General features: G+C 38.7%; 3 protein-coding genes across 7 annotated transcripts in view; 1 reads left to right on the forward strand and 2 right to left on the reverse strand.

The window, feature by feature from the left end:
• The window catches only part of LOC108138410 (integrin alpha-PS1), a 56059-nt gene extending 50820 nt beyond the window's left edge, over positions 1-5239 (reverse strand). For both annotated transcript variants that reach the window (XM_041710897.1, XM_041710896.1), the window contains exon 1: positions 4569-5239. In XM_041710897.1, coding sequence (XP_041566831.1) covers positions 4569-4780 — 212 coding nt within the window. In that variant the 5' untranslated portion in view covers positions 4781-5239. The remainder of the gene's footprint in view (positions 1-4568) is intronic.
• Positions 1-6074, reverse strand: part of LOC108138438 — a 32114-nt gene extending 26040 nt beyond the window's left edge. The window contains exon 1 of one of the 4 annotated variants that reach the window (XM_041710898.1): positions 5958-6074. The gene's annotated coding sequence lies outside the window, so the exon portion shown is untranslated. Of the gene's footprint in view, positions 1-4568; positions 4652-5957 lie in introns of those variants that run through there. The other 3 variants (XM_041710901.1, XM_041710900.1, XM_041710899.1) reach the window with 3 other exon arrangements.
• Positions 6075-6479: 405 nt separating this feature from the next.
• LOC108136323 (vesicle-fusing ATPase 1) lies at positions 6480-10526 on the forward strand. Its single transcript, XM_017257423.2, has 7 exons — positions 6480-6613; positions 6680-6765; positions 6836-6924; positions 6991-7209; positions 7268-8896; positions 8956-9114; positions 9757-10526. Exons 2-7 carry the CDS (start codon positions 6757-6759, stop codon positions 9887-9889), a joined length of 2238 nt encoding a protein of 745 aa, XP_017112912.1. The 5' UTR covers positions 6480-6613; positions 6680-6756; the 3' UTR covers positions 9890-10526.
• Positions 10527-10850: the final 324 nt, after the last annotated feature.

The raw sequence follows: 10850 nt of genomic DNA on the forward strand, positions 1-10850 counted from the left end.
AAGAACCAGAAGGAGAGATCTACAATATCTACAAGATCTACGAGATCCCCGGAATCCCAGAGATTTACAAGCCGGCAAAAAGCGATAACATGCCTTAATTTTATGTTATTTTCTTGCCATGCTGGCAAATGTTTTAGTTTTACAACAAAAAACACAATAAAATTACGCAAGACTTGTGATAATAATTACACACTGAAAATATAATAAAGAAAAATTGTTAAGAATAAAATTAAAAGTATACGAAGTTGTTCGCAAATCCCATAAAACAAAGATACAAGTTTGCAACAACTTTTAATGTATAATTTTCAAATTAAAATTTTGCAATAAGAATGTATGTTGTATTTAGCCCCAAATGATTTTTTACATTCAGTAATTTTTAATTAACCAACTTATTAAATCAGTTTATTGACAAGTGTTGGAGCTAATTAACAAAACAATGTATATATTACCTATATGTATACAAATGCACTTTATGGTGCTTGTGAATGCCACAGCAAGTGTAATAAAATCTCCGGCAAGGGTACTCGAAAAAAATCGTAAACCTTAATCGACCTTCCCTGCCCGTATCTCAATTTGTACCATATCATCGAGGGTGATATTTGCGGAACGTAGATTGAATAAACAAAAAAAAAAAACAAAAAAAAAATTAAGATCGGCTGTCGATAAGCGAGTGACATTATTTGCATATGTACCTGTATGTTTCATTTACTGCATTCTCATTAACAAAACAAATATGCGACAATCGCAGAATGCAAACAAAACAACGTAAAAAGGCGGGCACGAAACGAGTTGGAAATTCAAGGTTTCGCACTGCAGTTATCGGTCAGAAAAAATGAATTGCAAGTATTGTTTGCATCGTCCCGAGACTTCGATGAAAAAACAAAAAAAATTCTTACATCCGGGCAGATAGTACAGCTTCCTTCTCTTCTTCCGATTTCAAGTGCGTCATTTAAGTTGAAATGCAATGAAACGGAAGGAAATTCAAGTTAAATCATAGGTAATGGCTAAACCTTTCTGAGTTTTTTTGAGTACAGGACACACAAATGTTTTACAGCCAATTTAAACCCATTGAAGCTTTCCTTTAAAAAAAAAACAATGTATATATACTTAAGCAAAATATATTATTCATCTCATTTCCATTTTGCAACGGGTTGTTGGTTTTTCTTTTAATTTTTCAGACGTGTGAATTTTTTACTAAGAGCACGTAGTCATATATTTTATCTGTTACCTGTTTTCCAAATTTCTCGTTTTACATCTTTTGATTTTTTATTGATTTAATCAAGTACTCAATTTTAATAAATATATTAAGCTCGTAAAAAAGTCCCAATCAATTTGAATTCAAATCTGAATAAAAAGGGATTTATTGAAAATGTGGAAATTGGGCAAGAATTAAATTATTTTAAATCAGCCACAAAGTAATAGGGATCGATTACTTATAAAATAGGTCATATGTTAAATTGTGGCTTCTCCTTTGACCAAGTAACAACGAAAACAAACTCGAAATAAAGTCCCTATCTGGTTCTCACATTACACGAGATTCACGCGTGACAGTTAAGTTAACCCGTTTACGGAACTCGAAGCCCGGAGTTCGGGGTTCCCAGGTGAAGACGTCGGTTTAATTGTGAAGTTCCCATTCCGGCGACCTCACAACGCGCGTGATCTGCACGTCCAACTTACAGAAGGCATTCCCGTTGGTGGGAAAACAGAGGCGGGGGGACAAGCAGGGAACAATAAGGAGAGGGGGCACTGCATGACGGACATGACGTTCGCTTGTCAGCAAATCAAAAGCTCCAATGCACATGACCGGCGGCCAAGGGGCCATCATATCATCCACTTCGGACAACCACGGATCGTGCGAGTGGACGTGTAAATGGATTTTTGATTGCAGTCGGCGGTCGGCGGCTTTTGTGCCGCGTTTCATATATTTTTTTTTGATTTTTGAACCCCTTTTTTAACCAAGCTTAGCCTTGATCATGGCCTGACAAAAAGTGACAAATGCATTCCACCTAATTGAGAATGCAGAACACTCGCCCAAGAAAGCTAAAAAAAAAAAAAACAAAAAGGAAGCTAGCTTCGGCAAGCCAGAGTTTTTATACCCTTGCAGCTGTTATAAAACAGAAATTGACATAATGTGAATATATTTCGATTGTTTCTTAGGCACCTATGTCATGACGTTGTCCGATTTTAAAAAAAACTGAAAGCCATAATTTGGAAATAGTAAACCAAAACTAAGATGTTTTACCTTATAAATTGAGAGAGCAAAGTTATAATTTTTTCACATTTTTTTTTGCGATTGTTTTTTATGGGAGCTGTATAGAAAAGAAATGTTTTGGAAAGAAACATTTTTGTAATGTGTAGAAGGATTTGAGGGATTTTGCCGAGTGCGCAGCATATTCTGCAACACGGGAGTAAGAATTCGGGACACTTTAATCAAGATGGATGTGATTCAGATGTGATCGTCATCTTCTTCCGAAGGAATCTCTGCGGGCAGGCGGTGGGAATATCTCGATTAGATTCTCTGTTTGACACAAGTAGTAGTGGTATACAACACCCAGTGTAATTGCTTTGACCCACTGAATCAAGTTGACCGGCTCAAAAAAGAGCTGCAAATACAAACTGGCTGGGGATTAACCAGGGGAATGCCACAAAAGAGGCACTAATACACTTTTAAAAAAGGTCCTGCCTTTTTTTGAAAATGAAAATTAATAGATATTAAATTTGGTTTGACATATGTTCGATATACGTATGTAATATAACTTTGAAAATGTAATAATATATTTAACAACTTGCATCATTTATTTCTGAATAATTTTCTTATTCCAAACAAGGAAGTTAAGATACTTAAACTGATTAAAAATGTTAGTAGTAATGTAGTTTTCTAAACAAGGAATATATTTTTTGTCACATGTGTCGTTTTTACATAAACATAAGAAAATAATTTTATTTGGCATAAAGAATGTAAAGAAACGTTTAACCTATTAAACATATTAATACTTTCGAACGCAACGCATTACTGCAGTTAATTAATTTAGCAAATATCTAGCAACTGTAATTGTTTGCGGTGTATTGGCGCATCCAAGCCGCGTCTTGTGTTATTGATTCCAGATTTGTTGTCTGCCCATTTTTATGGCCATTGCCGTCTGGCTCCGTTTTGTCTGCCGAGTTTGGCTTTGCCAATATTGGAAAAACGAGGAGAGGAGGCCAACATAGTTGCCATTTCGAGGGGGTGCAGACCTTTGGGCTCGACCAATCGACCAATGGCACCTTTAATGAGTGCCAGAGTGCCAAAGTGCCACACCAAAATCCTCTGACAAATGCAAATTAATCGACATCCGTTCCAGTCTCAAAGAGTGCGAAATGAAGGGGTTAAGAAAAAGTATAAACGAAAAGATACAAAACAGGGAAGGGCTCTCATTTCGAAGGGAAGACAACCATTTCGCCTGTTATCCGACTATCTGCCTCTCGCTATCTGCCCCATAAGAAAACACATATACGACATCATACCAGGCAAAAAAAGTCGTAAGACTGCGCAGATAAGCCGGTCACAAATATTTGCAAAAATAAAAGATGTAAAATAAACAACTAAAATCTCGAAAATATTTTTCAAAAACAAACAACGCGAATCCTCACTCAAATACGAAGGCAAATAAGTAACGTTCGTACGCAGAACTCATTTCCCTATCGCTAAATAAATAAATCGTTTACTCAGGCGATGAGTATTCAAAATGCCCAAGAAGCGAACAAATCGAATTAAGTTTATTTCAGTGTAGTGACTTATTATTTGAGAAATTATTAAGTTGTGGTTTTGAAACTATATTTATTTAATTTTATTTTTCAAATATTTACCATAAGTCTAAATAAACTGATTAAATCCCGCATATTTTGCAATAGCTTTCAGGCATTTTGCAAATGCATTAAGTTTATTATTTATTTCGATTCGTTTCAATCCACTGCGTTTTGGCAGAAAACTATTTAAAGCCTGGCATCATCTCTCGAAATACTCAATATTCAGACACTTTGTGGCAATCCGACAGCAAAAACACGATTCTAAACAAGTTTCTCGCATTAGCAAACATTGAAAGCCTCAACAACAAAAACAACTAATATTGCAATGCAAATGATTATCTGCTTTGCTGTTGTTGTTGTTGTCCGTGCTGCTGATTAATAACAATCAATGCCAGTCAATTAAGCTGAAATCGATTTGGCGAAAATAAAAACCTGTTTTCGCACCGAAGAGATTCCCCGCGTGCCACCAAGAATTCGATTTTTTACCTAGACAAGACAAGTTGCTGGCAATTCTCATCTCATCTACCTGAACTCCATCATTTTGTTTACCCTAAAATTTTCTTCAGAAAAATGGAATTCAAGCCAAAGACATTTATGGAATACATCATTTAGAAGATTAAAGAATTGGTATTTGGCAATATCTAAGCCATATTGTAATTAACTTCTTTAATATGATATATGATTTTTGCTACATATTTTATGAACCGGTTTGTTATAAAAGACTTAAAAAATTTACATCAAAAGAGTAATAAATATAATCCATGTTTTGTGGCGCCACTTACCAATTAGTTTTGTTGGGCCCATTGACCTCGCCAATTGTGTGGGTGGCCACCGAGTAGCCGAAGTGCGAGTGTGGATGTCCGTACTTCACGATCGGTAATCGCTGCTCCAAATTAAAGCCGATGATATTGATCACGCATTGTAGGAATATCAGAATCAGAAGATTTATTTTCAGGGAGAGAGACAGTGTGGAGCGGGACGGGAACTCTTCCATGATTTGTGTGTTATCTTTTGTTATTTTTATAACTTTTACAAATATTTTATTTATTTTTTTTACTTTTAAATGCACGTGCACCGGGCACGGCAAAAGGGGGAGGGGTTTTTCAAACCGCGACCTTCGGCCAACATAAAAAAAACAACAAGTCCGCAGAGATCTTTGGCTCAACAGGTAGTCCGCGTATTTTCCACGCTCTTTTCCGCTCGCTGCAGTTTTCCTTTTATTTTTATTATTCGATTTCCTCTCTTCACGCGCACTCACATTAAAAAAATTAAATTTAATCCGAAGGCGGCAAAAGTATTACTATTACGTCAAACACACGCGTTCGGCATTTTGATAAAGATTCGTTTTTAATCGAATTCCACCGATTCCGGCAATCGTACACGACGGTGGTATGGTATTTCTCTGTTCTCTGGGTTTCGTTACACGCAAGCAACTCGGGCCAACAATAACAAAGTTGAGTGACTCGCGGTATCTTATATAGACTTATGGCTCGAACATTTGCGCTCAAACATGTTCGAACGCCGGGCACTGAAAAAAAAACCCAACTGAAAACCCACAGAAAGGTTTAACTTTAAACAACTTATCAACAATTTATTTTACCAATAAACTTATTTTTTCTTGCTAATATTAACATCCAAAAAAAAATTATTATATTTTAATATTTATTTGTAGTACCAAAGTAAATATAATATATATGAATAACATTAAACTGTTACCATTAACAAAAAATTTTAAAGAAAATTGTTCAAACACATGTATGAATTTTATTTTAAAATTAACCAAATATGTTAAAATCAACTAAAGAATTATTAATTATTATTATTAGTATTTTGCTAATTTCTTAAAACAAGAGGTCTAAAACTAAAATATGTTTTCAAAGCAGCATGCGTGGCATGCGATTATCAATCATGTTGTAAGCAACATGTTGCAATCCTTATAGCAATGACTTTTTGTCAGGTCACAAAGGAAAAACATGCGATTTAAATTTGCTTACAAAAACAGTTAAAGTCTGTATCCATACAAGTTTTCAAAATTGTCGACACAAGTATATAATAATAATCTCTTAAAAGAAACCGCGGTTGGCAAGAAAATACATTTCATACAAGATAGTCATCGCTCGACTCGCAAATACTGAACATTTTTTAATTTTTCGCGTCTTAAAAATACTTACTATTTGCGGCTCTGGTGCTTGCCCTAGACGTCCTCCGTTATCAGTTCCTCTAATATAGGATTCAAATCACTTGCCCGAAAAATTGTATACAACAAATATTTTAAACGAGAATGATGTATTTGCTCAACAAACTCCGAATGACATATATCTTTGACTTTCAATGATTACTGGGTTTTCTGATTTTTGGAAGCAAAATAGAAAAGAATTACATTTGTTTAGTAGTATACAGTATACAGTAAATATATATTTGTATAAATTAATTTTATACAGGTATTATTTTTAGTTACGTAATATTTAATAAAATCAAAAAGTAATTTACTGTCAGAAAAATAATTTAACAATGGTCAAACAAAACCAGGCATCTTGGGTAAAAATTAAAAAGTATAGCTCAATATTTATTTTGTTCATTTAAATTGAGACGAAATATATTGGTAGATCAATAGTAATCGATAGTGGGGGTAGTCTCCTTGGCTTATTCTAGTATATGTTCGTTCTAAGCCGCTGTTGACGTTCTCCAACACTGCGCAGTGTATAGGATTGCGCGCATGTGTATAAATCGATTGAAAAACGGGAAAGCTTTTTGTTCTGGTACAAATCAGAGAATAGAAAGTTTACTTATTGTGGATAAAGTAAAATATATAGTTAAGCTAAATCAGGTGATAGTGTAAGACACCTTTAAAACTGAATACGTTCGTAAAACTGTTGATTTTGATTCCCAAAAGGAGTTGTCCCTGCGGAGATTATTATCGATTTTTAGGAAGCTTGTAAACAACCCCCAGAAAAAGTATCCCCTGAAGAAATGGCTTATGTGAGTTGGAGTTTTTTTGTTATTTATTTTAATTGTTTGTTTCTAATTCGTTCGTAAATTACATCTGCAGCGCTTGAAGGCCACTAAATGTCCCACGGACGAGCTGTCCCTGACCAATCGGGCCATAGTAAATGTGGGCGATTTTCCCGAGGAAGTTAAGTGGGTTATATTATCTTGATATACTATCATATATCCCGTTTATATATATGCTTGTATTCCAACCAGATATGCGGACATATCACCAGCTGCCGGGCAGCACTTCATTTTCGCCCTGGAGAAAACGGTAGAGGTGCCCCGCGGCTATGTGGGCTTCTCTTTGGTCCAGAGAAAGTGGGCCATGGTGTCCATCAACCAGGAGCTGGAGGTGCGTCCCTATCGCTTCGATGCCAACTCGGATGTCATCACCTGTGTCTCCTTCGAAACGGACTTTCTGCAGAAGAAAACGTTAGTGCAGTGGCCATTGATTATGTAATATGGATTTTAGATTAATGCCATTTTGTAGTGTTTCCCAGGAGCCCTACGACTCCGATCAAATGGCCAAGGAGTTCATCATGCAGTTTGCCGGCATGGCCCTCACCGTGGGCCAGTCCCTGGTCTTCAACTTCAAGGACAAGAAGCTGCTGGGCCTGGCCGTCAAATCGCTGGAGGCCATCGATCCCAAGACCCTGGGCGAGGGTAAGGAGCCGGCCATGCGGAATGTGCGCTTCGGCCGCATCCTGGGCAACACGGTGGTGCAGTTCGAGAAGGCCGAGAACAGCTCGCTGAATCTGCAGGGCAAGAGCAAGGGCAAGGTGGTGCGCCAGTCCATCATAAACCCGGACTGGGACTTTGGCAAGATGGGCATCGGCGGCCTGGACAAGGAGTTCAACTCCATATTCCGCCGGGCCTTCGCCTCGCGTGTCTTTCCGCCGGAATTGGTCGAACAGCTGGGCTGTAAGCACGTCAAGGGCATCCTGCTCTATGGTCCACCGGGCACGGGCAAAACCCTGATGGCCCGCCAAATTGGCACCATGCTGAATGCCCGCGAGCCGAAGATCGTCAATGGGCCGCAGATCCTCGACAAGTATGTGGGCGAATCGGAGGCCAATGTGCGACGCCTGTTTGCCGAGGCCGAGGAGGAGGAGAAGCGGCTGGGGCCCAACAGTGGACTCCACATCATCATCTTCGACGAGATCGATGCCATCTGCAAGCAACGAGGCTCCGTGGCGGGCAACAGTGGGGTCCACGACACCGTCGTCAATCAGCTGCTGACCAAAATCGATGGCGTGGATCAGCTGAACAACATCCTGGTAATCGGCATGACCAATCGGCGGGACATGATCGACGAGGCACTCCTCCGACCCGGTCGCCTGGAGGTCCAAATGGAGATCAGCCTGCCCAACGAGCAGGGACGCGTTCAGATCCTGAATATCCACACCAAGCGAATGCGGGACTTCAACAAGATCAACGACGATGTGGACAACAAGGAGATTGCCTCGCTGACCAAAAACTTCAGCGGAGCCGAGCTGGAGGGATTGGTGCGTGCCGCGCAGTCCAGTGCCATGAATCGGCTGATCAAGGCCGATGCCAAGGTCACGGTCGATCCGGAGGCCATGGAGAAGTTGAAGGTGAATCGGGATGACTTTATGCACTCGCTGGAGAACGATATCAAGCCGGCCTTTGGCACGGCCCAGGAAATTCTCGACAACATGCTGTCGCGCGGTGTGGTCAACTGGGGCACTCCGGTGAGCAATCTGCTCGAGGATGGCATGCTGCTGGTGCAGCAGGCCAAGGCCCCGGAGTCGAGTGGCCTGGTGTCCGTGCTCGTGGCCGGTGCCCCCAACTCCGGCAAGACCGCTCTGGCCGCCCAGCTGGCCAAGATGTCCGACTTCCCGTTCGTGAAGGTTTGCTCGCCCGAGGACATGGTCGGTTACACCGAGTCGGCCAAGTGCCTGCACATCCGCAAGATCTTCGACGACGCCTACCGTTCCACGCTCAGCTGCATCGTGGTGGACAATGTGGAGCGTCTGCTGGACTACGGATCGATTGGACCGCGCTACTCCAACATGACACTGCAGGCGCTGCTGGTGCTGCTCAAGAAACAGCCGCCCAAGGGCCGCAAGCTGCTCATCCTGTGCACCTCGAGTAGGCGGTAGGCACTGGCACTGATCCTCCTATATTCTCCCGATCTTATGTTATGTTTTTCCCCAGGGAGGTTCTCGAGGAGATGGAGATGCTGACGGCCTTCACCTCGGTGCTCCATGTGCCCAATCTCTCACAGCCGGATCATGTTTTGGCCGTGCTCGAGCACACTGACATCTTCACCAAGGGCGAAATCCAGGCGATTGGCAAGAAGATGTCCGGCAAACGGTAGGAATTTAATTTTAACTCTGTTTTTTTGGGGGAACTAGCAATCTATTGCTAAAACTTAAATATACATAATGAATATCATTAGTGATGTTAGGACTTATTTTAAAGTCTCTAATATCTTAAATGGTTTTACATAAAAAAAAAAGAAAGAACGAAGCTTTAAAACGGCTTACTTTAAACTATATTAATTTCCATCAAACTTATAACGTTTCCCCATTCATTTCATAACAGTTATTTAAGAACCATAACTTAAAAATAATAATATTAATATATTTTTATTTTGAAATCCATTTGCGGTTTCTCTCAAATGAATTATTTATTTTACTGAAAGTATTTTTATTTTGCGTATTGATTTTTTAAAATTTCCTTTAGTTTGATTAAATTTGTGAAACAAGATATTTGCTTTCGATCATAATATGTCGTTTGCCTTGTATACTTTAATTTTTTGTATTATATTTTGTATCACTTTTAAATAAGAATTGTTGTTAAAAGACATAGGCTTTTCTTAAATAATAGAATATGCTATAATATTGAATCTTCTTAAAAAAAATATTTTTTAAAATATATTTTTAAGGGCTAATGTATGGCCTTCAACACTTCATTTAATAAGCCAATTATTGATAATCTTTTCGATTTTTCTAGCGTGTTTATTGGCATCAAGAAACTTTTGGACCTAATCGACATGGCTCGACAAACCGAGCCGTCGCAGCGGGCCATCAAGTTCCTGTCCAAGATGGAGGAGGAGGGCGGCCTGGACATGGTGGCGCGACAGTGAGGCATCTGAAGATGGATGTGTGTTTGATGGAATGCTGTCTCAATTATTAGCTTCTAAGTGCAAATGGACGGGCAAAAGTGGAATCCCCATCCATCAGATCAGAAGCATTGACTCCATGTACACATATAAACTGCAAAACTTATACTATATAGACAGACATATATATATATATATATATATATATATATATACGATCCAGGCTTCGCGTTGTTTGTTCGATCCCGAACCCAGACTAAAATCCACATCCACATCCCGGAGGAGTTTCCTGTGTTTCTGAGTTCCCCCACAGAGCACAATCAAATCAGACAGATATGTGAGACCCGTGACCTGAAGATGTTGGCATATAAAGCATAATACGGCAGAGTGGACAGATACTCAATTACATTTATAAATAACATGCGTAGCTGCTAAACTCGTTATTAGCATGATAATCTTTCTCGTTACCTTTTAATTTTAGGAATTGCTTCAGTACATTCCCAGATCGGAAGAAAACACCAAAGTTTTGCCTCTGGCATTGTGAAAGTTGTTTATCGGTAATTTAACGACCTAACTAATTAATTAAATATTTATTAAATCAAATATTGTTAACCGCCAATGTTATACATATATCTTAAATAAAGAAAACGATCTCAAATTCCATCTTAGCTGTCTCGCCTTTACACTTATGTTTTGTATTAAATCCTATTAAAAAAACAAAAAAGTAAAAGGGTATATGGTATTACATATTTAAATTTGATTTATGTATTTCCCATATTATATAATTTATAGCAGAAATATTTTTAAAATTTATGAAACTCTATTAATATTTTCGTTTCGTTTATTAATAGAATTCTTTGATTTTGAAATATATATTCAAACTTTTATAATTTTATCAACCCCTATCCTATATTGCCATTTGAATATACTTACTTAATATTGGGGAGGTTGGACCCCTCTGGATGATAGGATTTTCCCAGGGTAG

The sequence above is a fragment of the Drosophila elegans genome, unplaced genomic scaffold (genome assembly GCF_018152505.1).
Source record: "Drosophila elegans isolate 14027-0461.03 unplaced genomic scaffold, ASM1815250v1 contig_149, whole genome shotgun sequence".
NCBI lineage: Eukaryota > Metazoa > Arthropoda > Insecta > Diptera > Drosophilidae > Drosophila > Drosophila elegans.

Bases quoted from the DNA above. Each gene is read 5' to 3' on its own strand.
- LOC108136323 (XM_017257423.2), top strand. The intron at 6,925-6,990 runs GTGGGTTATATT...TATTCCAACCAG, and splicing joins GATTTTCCCGAGGAAGTTAA to ATATGCGGACATATCACCAG. The intron at 7,210-7,267 runs GTTAGTGCAGTG...GCCATTTTGTAG, and splicing joins GACTTTCTGCAGAAGAAAAC to TGTTTCCCAGGAGCCCTACG.